Source organism: Salmo salar, chromosome ssa03, assembly GCF_905237065.1.
Source record: "Salmo salar chromosome ssa03, Ssal_v3.1, whole genome shotgun sequence".
NCBI lineage: Eukaryota > Metazoa > Chordata > Actinopteri > Salmoniformes > Salmonidae > Salmo > Salmo salar.
Genome location: NC_059444.1, coordinates 37268972 through 37296499, shown reverse-complemented (window position 1 = coordinate 37296499; position 27528 = coordinate 37268972). Strand labels below are relative to the sequence as shown.

General features: G+C 42.3%; 2 protein-coding genes and 1 pseudogene across 3 annotated transcripts in view; all 3 read right to left on the bottom strand.

Moving 5' to 3' along the window:
- Positions 1 to 402: 402 nt before the first annotated feature.
- si:ch211-119o8.4 (somatostatin receptor type 3) lies at positions 403 to 4999 on the bottom strand. Its single transcript, XM_014191809.2, has 3 exons — positions 4920 to 4999; positions 2609 to 3088; positions 403 to 2526 (listed from the first exon to the last, which is right to left on the bottom strand). Exons 2-3 carry the CDS (start codon positions 3013 to 3015, stop codon positions 1872 to 1874), a joined length of 1062 nt encoding a protein of 353 aa, XP_014047284.1. The 5' UTR covers positions 3016 to 3088; positions 4920 to 4999; the 3' UTR covers positions 403 to 1871.
- On the bottom strand, positions 3065 to 27395 carry LOC106599941 (kinetochore protein NDC80 homolog; annotated as a pseudogene).
- LOC106600234 (capping protein, Arp2/3 and myosin-I linker protein 3) overlaps positions 25352 to 27528 on the bottom strand; it is a 50134-nt gene continuing 47957 nt past the window's right edge. For both annotated transcript variants that reach the window (XM_045714798.1, XM_045714799.1), the window contains exons 38-40: positions 27392 to 27463; positions 26912 to 27031; positions 25352 to 26598 (exon numbers count right to left, since the gene is read on the bottom strand). In XM_045714798.1, coding sequence (XP_045570754.1) covers positions 27431 to 27463 — 33 coding nt within the window. In that variant the 3' untranslated portion in view covers positions 25352 to 26598; positions 26912 to 27031; positions 27392 to 27430. The remainder of the gene's footprint in view (positions 26599 to 26911; positions 27032 to 27391; positions 27464 to 27528) is intronic.

Here is a 27528-nt window from a genome sequence, read left to right as displayed (position 1 = left end):
ACCATTCCACTGATTCCGCTCCGGCCATTACAACTAGCCCGTCCTCCCTAATGAAGGGGCCTCCTGTGCTATATGCTGTATATCTTCCTTATCCACTGCTCACTTTACTGCCATTTTGTTCTGTGTTCAATGAAAGCTCCACAGGGATTTCAGTTTATTCTATATGCAGTACTTGGCTAGGTCATGCCTATATATTGGGCAGTGTAGGTCCCTGAAGTGAGATGGAGTAGAGGGGAAATGAGCTGTTACAGTGGGTTGCTAGTTCAAATCCCCAGAGAGAACACTGTTCTAATGGAATGGCCAAAAGCTTACTGGCCTGGATTGGTTTAGGGAGAACTCCAATGTATAAAGCATGACAAAAATGTGTTATGTGCAGCCGGTTCTCGAAAGTAACATTTCAAACACATTTAGAAGAATTTATTTAGTCAATAATACATTCAAAGGCACATTTATTTTCCCTTTTGTTTACATATTGAACAGTCACATGAACACTGAATTCATAGCTCTTCACTCTTATAGTGTACATTTAAAACACAATATTTATCCCTTAAGATTATGCACAGCACGCAATTGAAGACCACGTCCTTCGTTCTGAAACTGCCGCGGCCGTTTGCAACATTACAACCACAAAGAAGTTACTGCAAAAAAAACCCAAACACTGTTCGGACATCATTGCACACACTGAAGAGGTACCGTAGAAAGAAAACAAACATGTACCTGTCCGAAAGAGAGGCTACAATAGAGTAGCACACAAGGTCTTATCTGATGACATGGAGTCTGAGATTGCTTAAACGTATCAAGTATTTTGCAGACCAGTTTCATGGGTTTAGTGGTCTCAAATGCAGAGAACATGCCTACGAATTGGCACATCGAAACATCATACCTGTCGCAGACAACTGGGAAAGATATGGAAGAGTAAGTGATATTGAACAGAGGTATCTATATCTGAATGTAGGCGTACATTTAAGATATACAATATACCACACCCTCAACATCACCCACTTACCCCAAGGCTTACCCTGTCACTATTTTTGGGGCAAGCTATGTGTTTAAAACTGTTATATTGACAGGGATAGACTTCCAGGGATAGACAACATTCTGAAATATATCTAGATCTTTTTTTTTGGAAGGAATACTACATTTCCATGTTGTTCAATTACTGATGGCATAAATGGGTCACACCTGTCAATCATGTTGTTGTTTTCTCTGTGGGAGAAACACAAACAATATTTCACCCCCTTTTGCCTAATGTAATTTTTATTCCCCCCCCCCCACACACACACACACACACACACACACACTGCTTGATCAACCCCTTGAATCTGTGTCTTGGTTATGCTCTCTTCCTTTTCTTACCCTCTCCGTCTCTCTGCCAGCCCCCCACCTAGTCTCTCCTTGTTAGATTACTTGTTAGATATTACTGCACTGTCGGAACTAGACGCACCAGCATTTCTCTACACTCGCATTAAACATCTGCTAACCATGCGCATGTGACAAATACAATTTGATTTGATTCCTCTATGTGTGAGGAGTATGAGTTGCTAAGTGACACTTGCAAGGCGAAACCTAAGATTGTACGATTTTAAGCCTCTACTTTTGTGACACACCTTCACATTTATGAAGCTTTAACCTGTCTCCTCCCATTCCCCTTCTACACTGACTGAAGTGGATTTGACAAGTGACGTCATTAAGGGACCATAACGTTCACCTCGATTCACCTGGTCAGTCTATGTCATGGAAAGAGCAGGTGTTCCTAATGTTTTGTACTCTCAGTGTATGTAATCACAATCTGTTGAATAATTGCGTGTGTGCGTTTGTGCGTGCGTGTTCATCTCACTGGATCAGCCTGAGTGGCAAGGCGTGGTGTGTAGTTACAAAGTAGGAAGAGGGCGGAGGTGAGGAAAACGGGGTGGTGGCGCGGGGGTGATAGGTGGTCGCAGGCTTCCCAAGCATTTCCTCAGCGACAGTAGGAGGGCACGGAGCTGACGCACCGCCGGGCGAGATAACAGGAAGTAGAGCGGCGGGTTCCAGCAGGGCGCCAAACACACCAACAAGATGGCCGACAGGGATGCCACCTCCCAGAGGAGAGACACCTCCGTGTCCCCCTCCGTGGGTGGGGACAGGGACGCGGACGAGTTGAGGGAGGAGGAGGGTTGTTGACTGATAGGCGAGGCAACGAAGCTGACATAGGGGGACATGACATTGACAAACTCCAGGGCGTAGTAGGGCAGCCAGCTGATGGCGAAGACCAGTGTGGAGCCAATCAGGAGCGCCGTGGCCTTCTTGTTGCGGCGGTCTGCGGCCAGCGTACCCCGGCAGCGGTGGAGATGGGTGATGATGAGGCCACAGTTGAGGGCAATGCAGAGGAGCGGAGCCACGTAGTAGACCAGGAAGGCTGGCACCAGGAAGCCCAGCCACTGGCCACGCCCCACAGACCATGTACAGCCACTGTCAAACTGGATGTATGTGACCTTGGGAAGGGCCATGGTGACAGAGACTAACCAGATCACTGCCACGATGCCGGCTCTGAGAGAGGGGGGAGAGAGGAGGTTACATAGCTGAGGTGGACCTAAACGTGTGCAGATGAATGGTTTAATTTCGTACTCACACTTGTGTGGGACTGGCAGGCGGTCTAGCAGGTGGGGCCACTATACGGTACCTGAGCACCGACAAGGCGGCCAGACTAAATATATCCACTCCGGCCGTCAGGGAGGTCATGAAGCCCAGCAGCACACAGATACCGCCCCCGAGCTGCCAGTCCTGGGAGCTGGCGCTGAGTAGGACGCAGGGCAGGGTGAGCAGGGCGCCCATGTCAGCCAGGCTCAAGTTGAGGAGCAGCACGGAGCTAGGTTTGGAGCGTCGCCGAGGGTTACGCATCAGCACCAGCCACATGAGTAGGTGACCTCCGACCCCCACCAGGAGGGAGAGGACGCTGACCAGAGGCAGCACCAGGGAGAAGGAGATGGTGGTGTTGGTAGACACCGTATTAAAGAGCAGGTTCACTATGGCCGGCATGGTGGTGGGAGAGGGATGGAACGAGGGATGGAAGGAACAAAAGTATGATCTAGCTGCTCCCGTTGGGGATGGACTGAGAGAGGAAGGTGGGAAAGAGGGATGCACATAATTAGAAAGGCACACACAAATTGATTTGAGGCATGAATAAGATGTTTTAATAATTGATGTTATTGTATCCCTTTTATTATTCATCTATTCATAGTTTCTGTTTGTCTGGTGCTGAGTTGGTGAATCACCTGCCTGCAGAATTCACTGGGCCTTCCCTTAAACTGGCAGCTGTGATGACTCAGAACCAGGCTGGGATGACTCAGAACCAGCCTGGCAGGCCAAGTCCTCTCATTCAGACACACAACGCTGATGGGTAGTCTGAACAGTCTGTGTCAGTCCTGTGCCGCTTCCCCCGAGAGCAGACATGATGTCTTTTTGTGTGGCGACGTGCACTCTGTCTCTCTCTCTCTCTCTCTCTCTCTCTCTCTCTTTCTCTCTAGGGAGAGCACACCTTAAGAGCATAGATTCAACACAGGCCAGCACACGTCGTCACACAAACTGAAAAAGGCATCGCATCTGCTCTCAGGGGAAGCAGCAGTGCAGCAACAGCACTGACACACAGGGTTCAGACCACTCATCAGCATCACAGCGTTGTCTGTCTGAATGAGATGCAAGGTGAGGAAAGGGAACAGGAACGAGCTGACCACTGGGAACAGACTGTGACTGTGGTACACTACCTTGTCAGCTTGATGGGTGAAGTGAACTACTCTATCTAGGGCTTGACATTTGGAAAGTTGTTGTTTGATGGGTGGCAGGTAGCCTAGCGATTAAGAGCGGTTGGGCCAGTAACCGACAGGTCGCTGGTTCGAATCTCCAAGCCGACTGGATAAAAGGTCTATCCATGTGCCATTGAGGAAGACATTTAACCCTAAATGCTCTAGATACGAGTGTCTGCTAAATGAAAAAAAACTAGCCCAAAGTAAATAGCTCATACAGATCTTTCCATCCACACCAGTCATATATACAAGTACTTTTAGTGGCCCCACACCTTTATTCTTATCTATTGTAAATACACCTTATCATCACCCTTCTGTAGATATGATGTGTTAAAATATTAGGCCTAAATGTATTTGTTCCGTATGTTGGCACAATGAAATCCAAATTCAACCTCCATGTACATTCAATAATGATGATACTCTATAGGCAGATCCATACATACAGATACATTATATCTCTGCTTGAATAAATGTACATTAAAGAGATGCTAGTAAATGATGCTGAACCATCTGAGAGAAAATAATCATTACAGCGCCTCAATCTGAATGTGTTTATATCATATTTAATATGTACCTTTCCCCATTCAACCAATGTGTGAAACACACTGCAAATATTAAAGAGAGAGTGAAGGAAAGAGAGACAGAAGTGGCCAAATATAGGATAGAGGAGAGAGAAGACATGGGATGAGGTGAAAAGAGGGACGAAGACAGCAGCACATGAGAATTTACGAGCAATATAAACGTAGCTAATGGGAAACAGAAGGATAAACTAATTGTGCATTATTTTAGACACATTGACCTCCAGCTGAACCGAATTACAGCAATTTATGGCCTACAATTAAATCCTCTTACTATCCACGTTCATAATGTCATACATTTATCCAGGATTGTTTCTTTAACACTTTGCACCAATAATCCAAGGGGAATTGGCTCTTATTAAATTCCCTAACCATTACATGACATTATATAATTATGTCTTCAATCACTATAACGCCCTAGCTGGAAACTTAACTGAATATAAAGACAAGAGTCTGCGTACTGAAATGACAGTAGGAAGATTGCTGAACAGAAAAGGGGTCAGTGAAGGACAGCAGTGGTAAGCAGAGAAAACCTTTCTTTAAAGATGTGTGTCACACTCACTGTGGCCAGGGTCCTGCTCCAGGGAGAAGTCATCCTTTCACCATCAGTGGCTTTGCTGCATAAAGAGACAGAGAGAGAGAGAGAGAGAGAGAGAGAAGAGGGCACACACCTGCGTCCTGCCCTACATCCTCCCTCACTCGCTTCCCACCATCTCTCTCACACACACACACACACACACACACACACACACACACACACACACACACACACACACACACACACACACACACACACACACACACACTCCCCACCAAAGGGGGTGGGGGGGAGGGGGCCACACGAGCTCTGGGGGCCCATGTGCCTGTAATCCATGTCTATTTTTTTATTTATTTAATAAATCATTTTGACAGTAACACTCTAAAAAGTAATTAATATACCTTTTTTATGTCAATATGTACTAGGAAGCTAAGTGTTTGTTTCTTGGGTGTCAGGAATGTGACTGAAAAAGTGCCGTAGACCTTTTTTATTGATTGAAAGTATAAGGGGATATCGGTGAACAAATATCGGTCAAGGGTACTTAAAAAAAAAATGTATTTCACCTTTATTTAACCAGGTAGGCTAGTTGAGAACAAGTTCTCATTTACAACTGCGACCTGGCCAAGATAAAGCAAAGCAGTGTGACACAGACAACAACACAGAGTTACACATGGAGCATGTGCAATAAGTACGACGGCGCATGTGCAATAAGTGGAGCTCACTCAGATGTTCAAAAGTGCATGTCAGACGAGAGCCTAATGCTTCTTAGGTAGTTCTTCATGAGTTTTAGTTTAGAAAACTCTCCACAGAAGCGACCGTTACAGGGATGGTAAAAACAGCATGATGCTGTAGCAACTTCAGGGAAACTGGATAGAAGGGAATGATGCTTCAAATACAGCAGTTCCGTAACATCTTTAATTAAACCACTCGTTCTTCTTAATTGCCGGCCTCAACACGTTACGGAAAGAGATGAACTGTATAGGAAGCTCTGGGGACAGGTCGTCTGGATACTGATGCAAACAGTTGATCATCTTCAGTGGACAACAGTTCTTGAAGGCTTGAACCACAAAAAAAAGCGGTTTGCGATTTCATTCATGCTGGTGAACCGGCGTTTGAGTTGTGCGGTCGCAATTCCAACAGTCCTTTATCTCTTGTATATCTTGGCATGCATCCTTCATGACTAAGTTTAAATGTGTGCAGAGCAATGGGCATACAGTATAATGCACAATGTCTCAGGAAAGACTGTCTGGGTTGGCAATACTCAGTGTAGAAAACAGTCCGGGGTGAATCATTTGCACACAAAAAAGGAGGCCTTCGGGAGACCAGGGGAGTCTCTCAATTTGTATTGAATTTGATTTAATTGAATTGACCTTGAATATTTCAGGCCATTAGTGGATGCTATTAGCCAGACAAAACCCGCTGAGTTCAACAATAAGTACTGGCTGAATTGATCCTCAGGCTGACTGCTTTTTTTTCTCATTGTTAGGCTATTTGATGTGTAATTTTTATAAAAAGTGTATAAATAGCAGCTAAATACCGTATATAGCTATAAATAGTACACTGCACAACAAAACAATCCCTAGTAAGATAGTGTTTTGAGGGTGGACTGACTGTATTATTTGGCATTAATAGACTGGTTTTACACACAACAACTTTCTATCCGAGCTGGGGACGGCTCATGTCATACACACCGGACAACACTGAACAAGATAGAGTGAGATTTGATGATGATGAGAACGGAACGTATATGTTTCTTAGCGCTGAGCGATTAACCAAAATGTCTGTTATGTTTCCAGCTATTTGACCAACGTCGGTTCAATTATTTGAATTCCATTTCGTTCGGTTTTGTTCTGTGAGCTCGATGTGCACATTGCTAAGTAGTACTTTAAAGTATTTTTACTTATTAAGTACTTTACACCACTGCCTAGAACATTACCAAAGTGTAAATGAAATCGAACCATGCTTGACCTTTTAGGAAACATTCTGTGAAAGTAATTAACAACTTTTTTTGTCAAGTTCGTTAAAAGTGCAGAGAATGTTCCAAAGCAAAGCAGCTATCCTGCACCATTCCCAGAAATTTGTGGGAAGGTCGTACGCAAAATAATCATAGGAAAACCACGCTCTCACCAAGCTCTCAGAACGTTACGTGCTAGTTGGGAAGGCAGTGGTCTGAATCTGACGTACAATATTTCACTGTCTGACCTCTCAATAAAAACATTATATTAACAGTTTCATTGACAGTTACTGAGAGAGAGGATAGTCCTCCATCTCCTATTTTCATGTTGTCCACCTCTCTCTACTCTCTATCTTACCCACTGTGATAACCTCTTTTTCTCTGTTCTTTCTCCATCCCTTCTACTTTTTCCCCATTCCCTCCTGCATCCCCCCACACACTGACCTTTCTATCTCTCTGTCTATCTCCCCTCACCTTCCCAGATTATGTTTCACTTGATTTTCACCCTTCATCCCCCCCTCCTGCCTCTGACCTTTCTGTATCTCCCCATCACTCCCTCTCTCTATCCTCTGTTTGATCCTCTAATCCAGTGGCAGTCTGGGATCATGAGATTCACCTGTTGTTAAGGAAACCCTTAAGAACACAAACAATATGTGGAGGGGAGAGAGAGAGAGAGAGAGAGAGAGAGAGAGAGAGAGAGAGAGAGAGAGAGAGAGAGAGAGAGAGAGAGAGAGAGAGAGAGAGAGAGAGAGAGAGAGAGAGAGAGAGAGAGAGAGAGCACTATGGTACTCTGTGGTACACAGGGTCATATAAACTCATTATGAGCCTTCTGGTGTTTACACAACCATGTCAAGTGCCTCGCCAATATAACCCATCTGCCACTGTCACCCCCCACCACTCTCTCTTTGTGTGTGTGCACATGCATGCATGCTTGTGCGTTAGAGTGTGTGTGTGTAGTGCGCACGAGGTATCTACTTTATGTCAATAGCCTTATGTCAGCGGTGTGTGTCTGTGAGTGTGCATGCGCGCACATGTTTATATGGGCTCATGCATGTGTAAAGCTTCCAACATGGCATGTGTGGGTGTGTGTGTATATTACATGCTTCCACTCTAGTGTTGAAAGGAAGTAGGTCTAATCAGAGCTGGCTTTACGGGGTGGCAAAGCCAGGCCTGGACCCCCCCCCCCAGATTGAGTTTGTGTCCCCACAGTTTTGTTTCCCATAAACATAACACAATGGTATATGAATCACCCTGCCCGGTTTTGCCAACGTAGCTCTACCGGGCCTGCCAGTAGAGCAGACCAGGACAGAGGCTATATTACAGGTGTTAACTCATGATCTGAGGAGGGGTGGGGGAAGGGGAATGTAATAATATCATATTGACTCATTAAAATAAAATGCCTTCTGATTGGTCATCTAGCCATATAATTTCATAAGGTACCACCTTCATTACCTTGTTTAGGAAGCTGATTGCTGTTTTTTTTCTTTCACAATGTTGCAGACAGCTACAGATAATAATAGGCTAGCTAGTAGCTACTAGCTGTATTACGTTTTGGTAGCAGCACACTGAATACGTAATGCTAGCTGGCTAAGAATTGACCAGCATGGATATCCAAAAATGGCTGGGCACTGCAAAGAGCAAAAAAACTGGAGGACCACCATGCTCCCCGACCAGCATGCAGGCCCAACCACTGATTGTAATACCTGCCCATTCCCCACGCCGCCTGCTGACCAACAAGCTCGAGAAGAGCCAGGGCCTACAGTAGCACCAACAGCACGAGGGTAACATCACAACAAGCACCTGAACCTCTGTTAACCCAGCCACTAGCACCTGACAACCTGTTGAATCTAACCAAAACTGAACCAGTGGAAGCAGAGTTTATTGTGGCTCGCACATTCTTGGAAAGTGAAATCACAACCACAGTCAGCAACAACAAATGGACCCCGCTCAGTGGTCTAAAAGATACGCCGACGGGCCTTTGTCAGCAATGCCGACTGTGCTGTTGGCACTGAAACATGATTAACATTTTTGTGGAATCTACAGCAATGTGCAAAACATTTATCCACCCTGAAGAACGTATTCAGTGAATACAGACTCTGTTACATCAACGAAATGCCCAGCTTGTCCAGCTGACATTTGAGAGGGACCTGACAAGTACATTTCACCAGGAAGGAGAATGGAATCAGAAACTTCACATGAGGCTGCATCAAGGAGGATGCAACTCTTCTAAATAGTAAGCTACAACCTTTTTGGACCTGGCCACCATGACATAATTATTTATTCATTGGTTTCCCCTCATGTAAGCCTACAGGTTGTTTGCCAATTATTTGTATGTAATGTAAAGTTTCGGCCTTTGCTATTTACTTCAATGCATCTTTTTATCTGTGATTCTTAATGTCATTGCTTGCTTTGCAGGTTTAACTGCTATTGATAGATATACAGCTTTGCGTTATTTGATGGGTATAGGGACAATTACCAATGTAGCCTAATTGGTTGTGCTCTGAAGTGAGCCTTGGCGCAGTGCTCCTGTTGTCCTGCTATCCACTCCAGTGGTGCTGAAATTGGAAGCGCCTCTTAATACATCCTCTCAGGGATAGGTGTCCCGCTAGCGGGACAACGTCCGGTGAAACTGAAATTTTGGATATTAAACATTCAGGTACATACAAGTGTCTTATATCGGTTGAAAGCTTAAATTCTTGTTAATCTAACTGCACTGTTCGACTTACAGTAGCTATTACAGCGAAAGCATGCCATGCAATTGTTTGAGGACGGCACCCCACATCAAATATTTTTCCACCGGCAAAGGTTTCATAAATTCATAAATAGCGATTGAAAATTCATTTACTTTTGGAAAATGCTCCTCTGATTTGTCATCCAAAGGGTCCCAGCTATAACATGTAATGTCATTTTGTTAGATAAAATCCATCTTTATATCCCAAAAAGTCTGTTTAGTTTTGAGTAATCCACTTGTTCAACATACAGAGAAAGGAATCCGAAAATCTACTCCTAAACTTTGTTAAAACAAGTCAAAATACATTTCTATTTATTCCTCAGATACCCTAAAATGTAATCAAACTAGTATTTCTTACGGAAATTTGTATGTTCAATAGGAAACCGATTTTAGCAGGTGCGTCTTGTCTTCATGGCGCGTGGAAACATGAATTTCCAAGACTGTGTCCCTGTACTAAAACAGTTTTTTCTTATTTGTTTTGGAAGTTACAAGTCTGAAACCTTGAACATAGACTGCTGACACCCAGTGGAAGCCATAGGAATTGCATCCTGGGAGCTAGAATTGAGTATGCCCTTATACTTGCCATTGGAAGAGCGTGGTCTCTCTCAAAAAAATTATTCTGGTTGGTTTTTCTTTGGATTTTCTCCTACCATATCTATTGTGTTATACTCTCCTACATTATTTTAACATTTCTACAAACTTAAACTTGTTTTCTTTCAAATGGTACCAATTACACGCATATCCTGGCTTCAGGGCCTGAGTAACAGGCAGTTTACTTTGGGAAATTGGAAATTGAGAAAAAAGGGGCCTATCCCTAAGAAGTGGCCTAGCCCTTTCAGCTCGTTGACTGGCGGTAACCTTCTGTCCATGGTCCTGAATTGATGGTTAAGGTGTGTGCTTAATGAGCGCATCTTGGTCTACTAGTCTTTGCGAGGCTTCTCTTCAACATCATGTGTGCAAAATGACAGCTGTTGTGTATATGGCTGCATTTCAGATACATTTTGTATGTCGCTGTAGTAGGACCAATACCGTGTGTAGCCTACTAAAAGAAGTAGGCAAACATTCACTCTATAATCATTCATTTGCATTACACAGTTGTTGAGTGATAGGCTACTGTAAAAGTGATGTGAATACTGTAAAACTCCACATAGCCTACTTTTTCACTCCCTCCCTGTTCTCTTGCTATAGAAAGTGTGTGCACGTGTGTGTTAAACTCTCCCACACAGAAAATATTTCCCACTTGGAGACGTTGCGGCTTGGTTACGCTCATTGCATAGTATCACAAATTCGACAGCAATGTAGCCTAGTTCTAATGATTGAAGTTGAAGTTATGAAGCCTGTAAGAATCTTTAATAGCCTAGTGGTGCTCATACTGTCGAGCTGATCTCTGCGTGTTGGTACGTGGAAATTATGTGCAGCTTCGGATACATTTCGGATACACTTGTATATCCCAGCAGGCACAAATCTTTGTGTTATATAAAACGACGGTTGTTGATATGTACGGCTACATTTCAGATACATTTTTGTACATTTGAACAGTAGGACTAATCTACCTTGTGTTATTAGGGCTCTAAAGCAATACTGGTTGTGCCCCTTCAAGCACATCATCCTGGAGCCGGGCCTGGGTCTAATGCTTTAGAATTATAGCTACTGTTCTTCACAAAAGTCTACACTGAACATACACACACCTCATATATTCACTGGTCTCCCCCTGGTCTATAAACACTGATAAATACTGATTCTCCTTTTTTTTTAAATAAGGATTTTTAGTCAAGTACTAGTCTAGGCTTAATCTGGGTCTGGAAAACCAGCTCGAAGTGTATGCAGCAGCTCATCTCTTATTCTGAATTGTTGCAATATTTTGAGGTATAAATGACAAGCAACCTATGTAAGTATATCTCATATGTTGTATTTTTACAGTATTCCATCTCCACACACCTTCAATCCGTCAGTCAAAACCTTACCTATCAGTAGACACAAAACCAAAACAAAGAGACTTCGTGCCAGTAACAATAACCAGATAGTGATGCACTGAGAAAGAGATTCATTGAAAGCAGACCAATAGAAGCCTATCAGGCACTGTTTCAACCGATAACGATTAGATAAAGTGATTATGGATGTGATATGTTCTGCCCTGATGAACACTGACATTTTGATATGAAGTCTGTCAAGGTCACACAGAGATGGAGCTTTGATTTTTTAGTAGCATCTAAGGTATTATTGCAAGGGCCCACAAGAGAGAATTCATAGCTGTGCATCTTGCATGAGGGTACCATCATATCAGGCTTTACTAGAATGAAAACTCACCGTTTACAGACAGAACGCTGGAATGTTGGCTATACTTTATAATGTAGTTCAAGTAGTTTATTTGCCATTTGCAAATATTAAAAGTAACACATACTGTTCATTTGAGTTCTTTGTATAGATATAGAATCTAGTCTATATGCCGCATTCAATTGGTCATGTTGACCAGATATGCATGTTGTGAATGACCTTTGATTTTGGTCTTGAAATTATGCAAAAACAGTGCATTCGGAAAGTATTCGGACTCCTTCACTGTTTCCACATTTTGTTACGTTACAGCCTTATTCTAAATTAGATTACATTAATTGTATTCCTCAATCTACATACAGTACCCCATAATGACAAAGCAAAAACAGGTTTATAAAATTTACCACATTTCAAAGAAATAGAACAGAAATACCTTATTTGCATAAGTATTCAGACCCTTTGCTATGAGACTCTAAACTGAGCTCAGGTGCATCTTGTTCCCATTGACCATCCTTGAGATGTTTCTACAACTTGGAGTCCACCTGTGATAAATTCAATTGATTGGACATGATTTGGAAAGGCACACACCTGTTTAAATAAGGTCCGGCAGTTGACAGTGCATGTCAGAGCAAAAACTAAGCCATGAGGTCAAAGGAATTGTCCGTAGAGCTCAGAGGCACATGACAGCGACCTTGGAGTTCGCCAAAAGGCACCTAAAGGACTCTGATCATGAGAAACAAGATTCTTTGGTCTGATGAAACCATGATTGAACTCTTTGGCCTGAATGCCTAGCCTCACGTCTGGAGAAAACCTGGCACCATCCCTACGGTGAAGCATGGTGGTGGCAGCATCATTCTCTGGGGATGTTTTTCAGCGACAGGGACTGGGAGACTAGTCAGGATTGAGGGAAAGATGAATGGAGCAAAGTAGAGAGATCCTTGATGAAAACCTGCTCCAGAGCTCCTAGCACAACAACCCTAAGTACACAGCCAAGACAACGCAGGAGTGGCATTGGGACATGTCTCTGAGCCTGGACTTGAACCCCAATTAACATCTCTGGAGCAACCTGAAAATAGCTGTACAGTGATGCTCCCCATCCAACCTGACAGAGCTTGAGGGAATCTGCAGAGAAGAATGGGAGAAACTCCCCAAATACAGGTGTGCCAAGCTTTTAGCGTCATACCCAAGACACGAGGCTGTAATCGCTACCAAAGGTGGTTTAAAGTACTAAGTAAAGGGTCTGAAGTGTTTCATTTTAATACATTTGCACAAGACCACTATTAATCACTACCTGAAATTGAATTTTATTCAGGACCTTAGTTCATTTCCTTATCTGTCTAACAAAGACTGTTGTCATGGGATGAGAAATAAAAGTACAGTTCTGTAACTCCAAGGCCATGTCACCAACAGCCATTAGATACGGGCACTCACAGAGTCTAGATTGACAGCGTTGATGGGAAAGGGTGCTGCGCAGTTGCGATTACATCCTTGACTCAGAATAGGAATCTCATTTCAATATAAATTGTTGCAGACAATGTATGTTCACAAAAACAAAATAGTAACAAATTAAATTAATGCTACAGGTTTTTATTATTTTTTTCTTTGCACAGCATGAATATTAACACAGGGTAAGGTTACAATCAGTCTTCTGCACAGCATTTGGCTTTAGCAATAAAGCTCGCCACGATTTCCTTGAGCTTTAGGAGATCCGACTCATCCTCCTGAAGGGCTTCCCTCTGTAACTATTCAGTCGGTCATCCATACATTTCTGGAAAAAGGTCAAAAGTAGTATTCAGGATCAGTGGTGAAACAAGATACTGTATGAAGGAATGAGGCCTCGAATTAATGTTAGGGATGAGAACGTTTGCATTTTGTGGCACAGAATTAATATTTGACAATATAGCATGCTACAGACAGATCCCCATATAGGACTGACTTCTACAATGGACAGGTGTTCGAAAGCCGTGGTGAACACGCTGGCTAGGTTGTTCAACAGTCCGCTGTGCCTCTGGTTTCTTGCAGCACAGTCTGGTACCTGTTAAGAAAACGTAAAAATTGCAGGAAAAACATGTGCATTTCCATGTTAGGCTTTCCCTGTAAAATGACTATGCGCAACGGATTAAAAAAAAAGATATATTGCCGACTTCATGTGATAATGGTCAAGAGAGTGCGCACTGTTGCTTGGCGCCTTTCAGCTCTTCCGTGGCATCATCATATCCTAAGGTCACCTTCTACAGTAGCGTCCTGTGGTTCTCCACATTCTCCATCTCAGCAGCCCACTTATGTTCCTCACTGTCCATCTCCTACACACCATGGAAAAAGGAAGGAGAAAAACCTACTCACCTTTCTGCAAAACATTTGCTACACCATTAAACATGACAGCACGTCGGTTCCCATTATGACACAAAGACAGCCCTAGGCCACAAGTCTGTTTTCTACATTTGGTGGCAGTGGTGGGATCCAGTGGCTGCAGGGCAGCAATATCATCAGCATAAAGGGACCGGGCACAAGGTCCCTGTTCTACACACCCATGGATGAAGACATTATCCAAGCGTAAAAGTAAACATTTGTGATGACAGCATGCCTGCATGTTGTGTTCAAGCTGCTTGTCCACCTTATGAATGTGGGCTCAGTTGTTTCAAGTCTGTTGCCTTTTCGGAAATATTTGAATCAACCTGAAAGAGAACAAGACCATATTAGAACCTCGAAGCAAAACATGCATGTTCCATCTTAAACCTAAAAATGTACAGACTGTTCTCATACCTGTTCCATAGACTTTTCCGGAACAGTGTCAGTGTCAGCCAACTACACTCTTCTTCCAGGTCAGTGATCGTTTTCTACAGTGGATTCTGTAAAATAAATAAAACAGCTTCTGGTACTACCCAGTGCCCAAAAGGGATGTAAAAAAGTGAGCAAAATAATCACACTTGAATCTGTGTTCTGTATTGGACCATAGTCGATGGCTTGTATTCTGTCGTGGTCCTGATCTCAAAGTCAGTTATGAGCTTCAGTTTTTAGACCAGCTTGTTGTACGCGGTTACCATCGCTTCAGCCTAAACGAGATGGGAGAATATTAAATCATACTTATTACGTATTTTGTATAAGCATTGGGCAACACCAGGGTCATTTTCATTAGGCACCAAATGGCAGAAAAACAGACTAAACGGGATGAGAAAAAAGTAGTGAATTTCCTGTTGCACCCCAGTTAAGTAGCCCTCTAACCTTCTCTTCACTTATCGTCTCTTTGACCTTGGTCAGAGCAATCTCTTTCCACATGAACTGCTGAGCCAGCTCCAGGCTCTTGGTCTGATGCAGCTCCCTTGTCTCAGTTAACCAACTCAATGTCTGCAGGGGTGAACTTCTGGGTGGAGAGGATGTGTTAGAGCATCGACTGCTCCTGTTTCAGGGTCTCCTGAAACAGATGACAACTGTTCAGCATTTAAAGAATAGCAATTGCCAAAAGTCTTCCAACACCCAGTTACAGGACCATGGCTCGTATTAAAAAAAATATCTAAGGCAAAACTGATCCTATATCAGTACTGCTGATTTAACATGATTTAACATGTTACAAGGAACACCATTTCACCAGGGGATTTCACAGGGGTGTAAAGTACTTAAGTACAAATAATTTAAAGTAAAACTAAAGCAGTTATTTTTGGGTGTCTGTACTTAATGATTTATATTTGACAACATACTTCACTAAATTCCTAAAAATATTCCATATCCCTGGTGCAGTCCATGAGGAGAAGATGCACTGCAGTACTTAATGCAGCTGGTGGCCACACCAGATACTGACTTACTTTTGATTTTGATCCCCCCTTTGTTCAGGGACACATTATTCTATTTCTGTTAATCACATGTCTGTGGAACTTGTTCAGTTTATTTGTTTAGGACAGGTTAAGCATGAGAGGCTATCTGATCGGAAAAAGTTAAAGGGCAGGACTACAGCTTCCCTGTGAGAAACAAAATTGAATCTGTCTAACATGAGCTCAAACCACTAGGCCTACATAATCTAAGCACTTGGCCCCAAGGAACATACAATTACAACCGATAAACTGGTTCTACAATGTAAAAGGCAATTTTCACATCCATTGCTCCATCTCTTAAATCAGACATAATTATTTTGAATGCCATTTCATCACCACGCATACATGACAATGATTCTCTCATTAAACATTCTGACGCCAAAGCGTTCTATGCTCACCGAGGCGTGCGCTCCTATTACCCACAAAACAATTAACATATGTCAGAGTTCTGTGTGTCCGAACACAGAAAATATGAACCATACATTGAATTACATAAACAGAAAGTTTACCTCATGAGTCTTGCAAACATTGATGTGCACTATAAACATTGCGTCCACTCCGAGCAGGCTATGTAATGGTTGGCTAAATTAAAATGTATCATAAACATATCAAACCTGAAGCAATAAATGTATGGGATGGAATGATGAAACGCTAGCAATTATTTCAGTATTAAATGTCATATAGATTTAACACGTAGGGCCTGTGCATTTCAACATGTGAAAGCAAACATTTCAACAAGAAAAGAAAGCACTCCATTGGCAGGAGTTGAGAGTCTTCCCGCAATAGGCTGATAATTCATTATAACAAATTCCAAATGTAGCTTCATAAGTAAATCATACATTTCAAGTAATTGTTACACACCAAAAGACCAGTACTCCTATGCTGGTAATTGTTGCCCCACAGTTAATCTGTTGCAACTGTCTCTGGATGAGTGTAGAGTAATCCACGTGTGGCAAACTACAAAACCTGGCCAGATAATGTCAAGTCAGTCTCAAGTCAAATACAGAAAGTTGTTTAAACTGTCCACAAAAAATAAAGGGCAGTCGCACGGCATTCAAATGTAAATACGTTTTTTACCTACTTTGTTTACTCAGTCATTACTACTGGTAGGTGATTGACATTTCACACTAATTGCAGGTGGAATTGTGACATGTAGTACTTGTAGAAAGAGTCAGTAATCTCCTACTGGGCTGTCTAATACCTAGCTTCACAGTATCAATGAGCCAGGTCAGAGCCCCTAAAACCTGTGGCCAGGTATGTGGAGCTCCCACATCGAACATGGAACTTTTAAAGAGTGCAAATGGATTCTTGCCTGCAGAGAGTTAGTTGCCAGTAGACATGAAGCTGCTATCATGCAAACATGTAGAAATTGTCAGTTGATGTTTGATTTACCCAGAGTCTTTGAGAATCCTGGGGACCTCCACTTCGGAAGTTGGCATCTGGAAGGTGGGTTCAATGAGGCAGTAGAGGAACTCAAAGATCCTGAGGAGCGCCTTTGTGGAGGGACCCTTGAGAGACTTTACTGACACTATACCAGGAAACCCCTTCTCTATCGGGACTATAGGAGAACAAGGGGGAAACCACTGTCAGCAAGACAAAGGAGCTGATCGTGGACTATAGGAAACATCGACGGGACTGAAGTGGGCAGTTCGAGAGTTTCTAGTTCCTTGGTGTCCACATCACCAACAAACTATCATGGTCCAAACGCACCAAGACAGTTGTGAGGAGGGCACGACAACTGGTCCTGCAGCATCACCAGAACTGCTCTGGTACTTCGATACTTTCTGCCACTTCCTGCTACTTTCCGGTAGGCTACATTCCTCTGGAGCGTCATCTCTTTTATGAAATTATAATTTCCCAACGCAGCTTGAGAGAAGTTATTATTTGATGTGGAGTATGACCTATTCTATATTCTATATTCTATATGACCTATTCTGTGTTTTTTACCCTGATCTTCTCTTTCATGTCTGGCATTTATCAATCAGAGATGAGCTGTGTCCTGGTGGACGCAGAAATGGGTAATTATTTTATGATCGAGGATGATCTATGTTGCAGTGTAAATAGGCATCTTAATAACAGACAAACCTGTTTACATGAATACTAGTAATTCAAATATTTATCAAAATCCTATTTATCATGATATCGATTGACTTTTCACATAGTGCCCATCATTAAGAAGGAAAGTAGAAATGGCCCAAACCCAAACCATGGTTTTACAATCCCATTGTTTTGAATAAGACTGATAGATTTTACAATAACAAGATACAGTATTTCCTAGATAGTCACAGCCGAAAGTGGTTTGCCACGAGACGAAGATGACAGTGGAAGTGGTGTGGCGGATGAATCAGAATTAGTTGGGTAACATAGATAATTAAGATGTTTTATTTGCATAATATGCTTATGTGAGATACTTGTCATTAGAATGTATCCATTTGGATAATGAATGTTGGCAGTTGCACTTTTCCCTTAGCTGGGGCTCAGTCACTTGGGGCCCAGAGAGGGGAGAGGTCAGGCTTGTCTTTCACATATCCCTGGTGCTATGCAGAATATCAGGAAGGGAGGAGGACAGAATGGAACATTGTCTACATATGTGTGTGTGTCTTACTGAGGATGGGCCTCTATGAGATAACACTGACAGAGGAGATTTACGATGTCTTTGGGTAATAAAGCCTAAAGAGCATTCCAGAGAACATGAGCTAATGGTTCTGTTCTATACCGTACCAGGGAGAGACAGTTCCAGTTTGGAGTAGGAGGACCAGACACTGGTCTATACAATGAAGACTGTTGACACAGCAGTTGCTGTCTGCTATGTTTTATAGATATCTTTCATACAAAACTTAACCTTGTGACCCATTCTATGTATCTGTGGTTCGTCATGTACGTTGAGAGGGGTGTATCTTGGCTATAAAAGATCTTTGTACTTTTGTGTAGACACTTTCAATGGTTCATTAGAGATAGCGCATCATTGAAAGTCAAGGGATTTTGCAAAGCTCTTATTATTAAAGATGTAGTTTAAGTATAACTCTGACTGGTGTGTGAAGTTTGTAACTCTCCTCATTTGGTAATGCAGAAATGATCCACCACAGTGGAGAAGTTCTCTATCACTGGAATTCATGAGGACCATCTCCGCCTCAACAACCCCAGCAACTCTGCCCGCAACCTGCAAAGCATCTCTAACAGCAGCCATGTCATGGGTGTCACCCCTCCCCCCCCCCTCCCCAATGCCTGTGACACTCAGATAGAGGTGAGTTTTAACTGAACTGGAAGTAGCAAATAGCTGATTAGCAGCATGAATGAAGGTTATTGAATGAACAATTATCTTATGGTTGCAGTCCACAAGATTAAATTGCATTGAATCACAATCATTAGATCCTTTGATTTTCCGGCCGTAGGGTGGGTAGCGTCTTGTGTAAAATATTATATGGGGATGATAGCTATATGGATATCTCTTTGGGTGAGACTTATTCACTCCTGGGTGTTTGTCTGCGTTATTAATATTGAACCTGGTCTAATGAAATATTAGCCCCAAAAGGACAAACTAGCCTGACTGATTTTGTTCCCTCAGAGAAAGGGTCAATACGTAAGGTTTTGGTGAGGAGTGGGCCAGTAGTTCCTGCTGCCCTGTGTTACAACGACACAATACCCTCACACATTCACAAACACTACATACGCACACGCATTAAACACACACACGCATGCCGACACAACACAAACACACATGCACACGCACTCACACACACACACACACACACACACACACACACACACACACACACACACACACACACACACACACACACACACACACACACACACACACACACACACACACACACACACACACACACACACACACACACACTTTTACACTCATCATATGCTGCTGCTACTCTCTTATTTATTTTACTCTTATTGTAATCTTTCCGAATACCGAGTCACTTTACCCTGCCTTCATGTACATATTTACCTCAAGTACCTAGTACCTCTGCACATTGTTCTGGTACTGTCACTTTCTGTATATAGCTCCATTCTTGTGTATGTATTTTATTCCTTTTGTGTTAGTTACAATTTTATTTGTTGTTATTACTTTTAAACTCTGCATCATTGGAAAAGGTTTGTAAGCAAGCATTTCACTGAAAAGTCTACACCGGTTGTACTCGGCGTATGTGATAAATCATGTTTGATTTGACTACGAGAACCTCATCTCCAAGAACGAAATCCACACCTTCAATAACCCCAACGACATGGAGATCCATTTCTACAGCCAGTACGCAGAAACATGGCAATGTGACCCTGGGCTTCAGCGCATACAGGGACAACGTCACAGGCTTCGGCATGTTCACTAAACCAGTATGAGTTCTACCAGACGAGCCAGTGTGTTTCCCCTGACTACCCGCCAGACGTGGCGGTGAAGTAAATAATCTACATGGACATCGAGGCCACATCCTCCGTCAACAGCACTGAGTTCTTTGTGGAATCCCGCTGAGCGGCGCCGTATGACAACCCCAACTACCACCCCATCGTAGAATACGGGTGAGACTGAGCACACAAAGGCATCTATCCATCTGACCGCATAATGGTCGCTCATCAGTAGCGTTGGAATATGATTGAATACGTGACGTACTGGAAGAAAAGACAAACCTGCATTTACTGAAATATTCTTTAAGTTTTAATTGGGACGTTTTTATTACAGAGCACAAAACCGACATCAGAACTGGTGACGAGAAGTCCCCAGTAGCCAAACATTTTAATGTGGTCAGACAGGACGTGTGCCAAATGACCTTCAATGGCTTAGAAGTTGTACAGCCATTTAAGAGAGGAGGTGATAGAGAGAACCTTTGCTGTTCTTCGTCAGAATGCACTCCCAGGACTTCTACAACAAATGTTGTTTTGGTTCGAAATAATCCATAGTTATATCCAAATAGCTCCGTTTTGTTCGTGCGTTCAAGTCACTATCTGAAGGGTGACGCGCCGGCGCATTTATATGTTATATGCATATTCTAGTTTCTGGGCAGGAGTAGTAACCAGATTAACCTGTTTGGGCTAGAGGGCAGTATTGAGAATTTTGGAAAAAATATGTGCCCATTGTTAACTGCCTCCTACACCAACTCAGAAGCTAGAATATGCATATTATTGTTCAGGTTTGGATAGAAAACACCCTAAAGTTTCTAAAACTGTTTGAATGGTGTCTGTGAGTATAACAGAACTCCTATGGCAGGCAAAAACCTGACAAGGTTTCATGCAGGAAGTGGCCTGTCTGACAAGGAGTCGTGCGTCTTGCATCTGTTTATTGAAGAGTAAGGATCTTAGGTGTAACGTGACAATTCCCAGGGCTCCAATAGGCTCTCAGAACCCGGGAAAAACCTGAACGATGACGAGGCAGCCTCTGGCTGAAACAGATTATCGCCTTATCCAAGTGGCCGATCAGAGGACCATTGAATGAGGCGCGTGCACGATTCGCCCCCGTGGAGAAATTTCATTCGGCTGTTTAGCTTATTGCAGATTCCCGGTCGGAATATTATCGCTTTTCTACGAGATAAATGGCATAAAAATTGGTTTTAAACAGCAGTTGACATGCTTCGAAGTACGGCAATGGAATATTTAGAAATTTTTTGTCACGCCATGCGCCATGCGCGCGACCGTTATTTACCATTCGTATAGTGTCTAGAACGCACGAACAAAACAGAGGATATTTGGATATAACGATGGATTATTTGGGACCAAACCTACATTTGTTATTGAAGTAGAAGTCCTGGGAGTGCATTCTGACGAAGAACAGGAAAGGTAAGAACATTTTTCTTATAGGAAATAGGATTTTGGTGAAGGCTAATCTTGCCGGGTGTCTAAATAGCTAGCCGTGATGGCTGGGCTATGTACTTAGAATATTGCAAAATGTGCTTCATCCGAAAAGCTATTTTAAAATCGGACATATCGAGTGCATAGAGGAGTAATGTATCTATAATTCTTAAAATAATTGTTATCCTTTTTGTGAACGTTTATCGTGAGTAATTTAGCAAACTGTTAGTAAATTCCCCGGAAGTTTGCTTTTTCTGAACGTCACATGCTAATGTAAAAAGCTGTTTTTTGATATAAATATGAACTTGATTGAACAGACATGCATGTATTGTATAACATAATGTCCTAGGTGTGTCATCTGATGAAGATCATAAAAGGTTAGTGCTGCATTTAGCTGTGGTTTGGGTTTTTGTGACATTATATGCTAGCTTGAAAAATGGGTGTCTGATTATTTCTGGCTGGGCACTCTCCTGACATAATCTAATGTTTTGCTTTCGTTGTAAAGCCTTTTTGAAATCGGACAGTGTGGTTAGATTAAGGAGAGTCTTGTCTTTAAATAGCTGTAAAATAGTCATATGTTTGAGAAATTGAAGTAATAGTATTTCAAACGATTCAAAAATCGCGCCACTGAATTCAGGTGGCTGTTACGTAGGTGGGACGAATTCGTCCCGCCTTGCCCATAGAGGTTAAATCGGGTACGTTTTTTATCCGGCCGTGAAAATACTGCCCCCTATACCATAACAGGTTAACAAGAGTCTTATCTTTAAAATGGTGTAAAATAGTTGATTGTTTGAGAAAATGGAATTGTGGTATTTTAGTTGGTTTTGTATTTCGCGCCGTGCGATGCCATTGGCTGTTGGCTAGGGGTTCCGCTGGCGGTACGGGGTTCCGCTAGTGGAACGTCTGTCCTCAACAGGTTAACTAGAGAAATCTGTTTTTGCATGGGTTGTCTCATTCAACCGCATCTGCCTATGTCTCCCTTCTGCCTCCGCGCTGGAAAGTGGAAGAGCTACATAGCTGTTTGTCAGACCAGGATACATCCTAAAAATTGGTCATCTCACAAAAACATCTGTAGCGTCTGAACTTATATGACCACTCTACGGAATGATGAGACGCTCACGAACGCGATGGTGTTCTCCTTTTTTCTCTACGACCCTCAAGTGTCACAGGACTCGTAAGGTAACACGTACAAATGGAATGAAAGTATGGAGGTAGTTTTGTGCCAACAAAAATAAGGGGTTAAGTATGTGTCCAAAAAAATATATATGTATGTGCGTGTATATACACTATCGTTCAAAAGTTTGTGGTCACTTAGAAATGTCCTTGTTTTTGAAAGAAAAGCACATGTTAAAAGAACATCAAATTGATCAGAAGTACAGTGTAGACATTGTTAATGTTGTAAATTACTATTGTAGCTGGAATATCTATGGAATATTTATGGAATGTCTACAGAGGCCCATTATCAGCTACCATCACTCCTGTGTTCCAACAGCACATTGTGTTAGCTAATCCAAGTTTATAATTTTAAAAGGCTAATTGATCATTAGAAAACCCTTTTGCAATTATGTTAGCACAGCTGAAAACTGTTTCTCTGATTAAAGAATCAATAAACCTGTCCTTCTTTAGAATCTGGAGCATCAGCATTTGTGGGTTCGATTACAGGCTCAAAATGGCCAGAAACAAATAACTTTCTTCTGAAACTCAGCAGTCTATTCTTGTTTTGAGAAATTAAGGCTATTCCATGTGAGAAATTGCAAGAAAATGAAGATCTTGTACAACGCTGTGTACTACTCCCTTCACAGAACAGCTCAAACTGGCTCTAACCAGAATAGAGGAGTGGGAGGCCCCGGTGCACAACTGAGCAAGAGGACAAGTACATTAGAGTGTCTAGTTTGAGAAACAAACGCCTCACAAGTCCTCAACAGGCAGCTTCATTAAATAGTATTTGCAAAACACCAGTCTCAACGTCAACAGTGAAGAGGCAACTCCAGGGTGGCCTTCTAGGCAGAGTTGCAAAGAAAAATAACTCAGATTGGTAAATAAAAAGAAAAGATTAAGATGGGCAAAAGAACACAGACACTGGACAGAGAAACTGTGCCTATGTTAACTTAGTACACCCCCCCACCCAACGGCTTAGACCTTTAGAGGTTAAGGAAGAACTTCTGTTAGGTCACTTCCTGTAAGTAACAGGTGCACTTTTCTTTGTTTATTTTTATTTTGAAAGGCTTGTGGAAACCAACGTTTGTATTTATTTTAGTATAAACACTTGAGCAGAGCTCGCCAAATTCTCTTTTTATGAGTACGAGATATGCCATTAACAGATTGTCTGAATGAAAGAGTATTAGTAGTTTTTTTTACCAGATGCAATGTGGACGAAACTGTTCAAATCTTCTTACCCCTTCACAAGAGACATTTCCGGTTCGGAATGGAAGCTTTCAAATTCATTGGAATGCACGTAAATGGGGACAGACTGCTGGATGATTCAAGGGTCCTATCTGGGTGATACCCCCTCAGTTCAGTGACCTTTCACCTCTCTGGCTGTAGATGTACATTAGCTGTTCAGTAATCCTGTGTGAGGCTGGGAACCTCAGCACCCGGTGTGCCCAGGGCTGCGTCATCTCAACCTCCCCCAGTCTGCTGGTCACCACCACCGCAAGAGAGAGGCCCTTATGCAAACTGCCAGTGTCCCAGGGTCCTTTGTGCCTGAGACTTCCAAAAGCTTAGGTAACTATAGCTGACGTTAAATATAGCTCAGGACAAGCTAGAAGTCAAATGTTGTACTTTGAATGGTTGAAGTTACAACAGTTCTTATCTGCAAGTCTAGTCCTAACAGGCATTAGCATCTCAACCTACATTTCAGTCTGAATGGAAAGGTGTTTTTGTGTTTCGTAAAGAGTTTTGGTGAAAAGGGTGTTGACTTGTTTTCTTGTCTTTCCAGTGACAACATGAACATGGTGTTTATGGCTGGGTGTCTCCTAACAACCGTTGCCATGTTGTGCGGAATGATCCTCTACAAGGTCAAAGCAACAAGGGTCAAATACCAGCCGATTTGAAACTTAGTTAGATGACAGCCATCCTTTCACATGTAGCCTGCAATATTTAAAGAAGAATGAGGGGAAACATGCTGTCTATCATTTGACACAGCGGTCTCTAACTTTTACAATGATGATGTCAGCCTCTTGGGATCAATAAATATATCCATTCATCCATGAACATACTTAGCAGACACTCCAAATAACATGTTTTAAGAGTTAAGTGTTCGTCTCGTATCATCATCTACAGATGTAGGACCTTAATTTGATCACACTGTTGCATAACTTTCCTGCAATGCAGGAAATATAAAACGTATATACTTGAGGTTTTAAAAGCCTTCTGAAGTTTGTAATTTCCACTTAGAAATCTCAGACTTGGTTTTCCCTTACAAAAAAGGTACAGATCTTTGTATATTTAAAGATGGAATCCGCAGTAAGGGGAAACAGCGACACTGTCCACCCCACAGGCATTGTTATGGTTTTTGTTCGCGCATCATGGTAAAAAAAACAACACGCTTGCAATGATCACAAACGGACGTGGCAGTTTCACCATTCAGGATTCCAGATTTAAACTAGCTTATCCCCCATACTGACTAATGAATGTAATTAGCAAAGCTCCTGAATTTGCACTGTCCTCTGCTATAGAGGTGTGATCTTTCACTCTGTCAAACTCAGGCGTGAAAGAGGAGCTTTTGGCGTCAGAGGTGCTTTCTGGTCTTTTAAATCCAAATGGTGTATGTGTGTGTGTGTGTGTGTGTGTGTGTGTGTGTGTGTGTGTGTGTGTGTGTGTGTGTGTGTGTGTGTGTGTGTGTGTGTGTGTGTGTGTGTGTATTTTGTGACATTATTCATGACATGATTAATGAATGTGGACTTTTAACACAGCCAATTTAATATTTGCCTAATTCATTGATTAATGTATTCTTGGCCCGTCTGTCAGTTGAAATCCCTTTAAAGCCTACTTCAAACAAATGGACGCTACCAATTCTATTAAATACATTTTTTACAGACATTGCTCAGGCACAGTCTGTGCCTCTAACTTGTGTTTCATCCAAGTCTGTTTCATCACTCAGCTCTACGTACTTACCGCCCTCTGCTGCCCCCTCCATAGTATTGCTCCAAAATCCATCAATGTCATTTTCAGAGGGTCAAATCCTAATCTTGCACAACAGAAATATGAGTCCTTAATGCAGATGTCAGGTTAGGGTTGTTTTCACCTGAGATAGTGCATCATCAGTTTGGTTCATTTAGTTAAGTCAATTTTATTGATTGATGAATTATATTAGCATTTTTAGAAAATATACTAATTTCAGTCCGGTAAAATATGAATAAAACCATTGTTCTATTGACCAATAAAAGCCATTGTTCTATTGACCAACTACTAGATTACTGTAATAATAATAATAATAATAATAATGATAAACAATACACGTCATTAACATCTTCTCAATGGGAAAAACATCCTTGCAACACACTCACATTCATCTTATCCTTATTGTAAATAAAAACATGAATGTTACCTGTTACCATGTAATGACTTGGCAATAACAATGGTTAGTGCAGTTTGTTCACTTATATTCAATAATTACATAATACTGGTTTAGAATACATACCAACTCATTCTTACAGTAACAGTGTCACAGATTGTCAATAAAAGAGAGACTAGGGAGAATAAGAAGTATGATAAAAGCTTTTTGTACAACAAGAAGTGCAAGAAATAACAGTGGCATGAGAATACCAGAGGGCCCTCAGAGACCTCTCTGTGTGTGTGTGTGTGTGTCTGTGTGGAGAAGAGCGTTGGCTAAATGACTAAAATATAAAGGTAAAAATGTGTGTGTGTGTGTTCTCTGCAAAGGAATGAAAGCAAGTGCAACTAAGTATGAGGGAGGAAAAAAGCAGAGTACATGCATGTTTCGTAAATATGAAGGAAATTAATACTGTATACGAGGAAAACCACAGTTGGGTCTATGGTGATCAAGTTCATAATGTCCCTTTTCTCTCCATCTCTTCACCCTCCTCTCCCTCTAGTTGTCTAGAATGTTGTCTTCGCCTCCTGTCTGTTGTTGTTATGATGACATCTTACCATTGTCGTTGGCGGGCTCTGGACTCTCAGGACCTAGACAGAGAGAGATTTGAAAGTCAGAGTCCTTGTTTGGCCTCTACCATTAAGTATTAGAAAGGTGACTCTCCCTCATATCCCCAAACAATACCTAGGCCGCAGTCAACAGGATTTTAATGGCCCAGCATGGCCCAGTGTTTTCTCTGATCATGTGACACATTGGGTAGACTGTCAATACCATGTCAATTCTCTCTTTCACCACTGAGTCATGAAAAGGAGGCTTACAGTATAGTAGCTTATGAACATTACCATGCTTGCACATACTCATACAGTATGACACAGAGAGGGGTCCAGAGAAGCAGATACATACAGACAATCCTGGGGAAGTCCAGAGATATGTTTCTTTTCTCTGGGAGTCTGGGTCTTTTCACAGGGGGTTTGCGATCTGAGGACCCCGTATCCAGATCGTTGGGGCTATTCCGTTCCATGCCTGAAGGGAAATGATATGAGACATACACACAGGGCCACACAGACGGTGACTGGTGACAGGGGGTAGTTGCAGTAATGTAAGTCATGATAAGCAGAGATCTATTGGATAGTCCCTGGCAGAGGGATGGACAGAGGAATGGTCAGCATACCTAACAGACACAATGAGTCAGCATTCAATGACTGAAGTAGCAAGCAAATAAATGCATCAAATCACAAATTGGAATTGAAACAGCGGAATTCAAACGATAGTGTAAAACAAGCGTATGCATGCAAGGATCTGTAGAGACAAACATGTATGTACAGACGTACAGCACACATTCACACATGCAGTGAGCCCACTCACGCTCACCCTCACACATACCCATGTCACATGAGTCTGCCTTCCTGTTGCGATGCGGCTTCAGTGGATAACCATTTCTTCCTCCCTCCTCATCTGATTAAATAGTCAAAATTTCAACCTGCCGCCATCATCATCATCATCATCCTCATCAACAATAA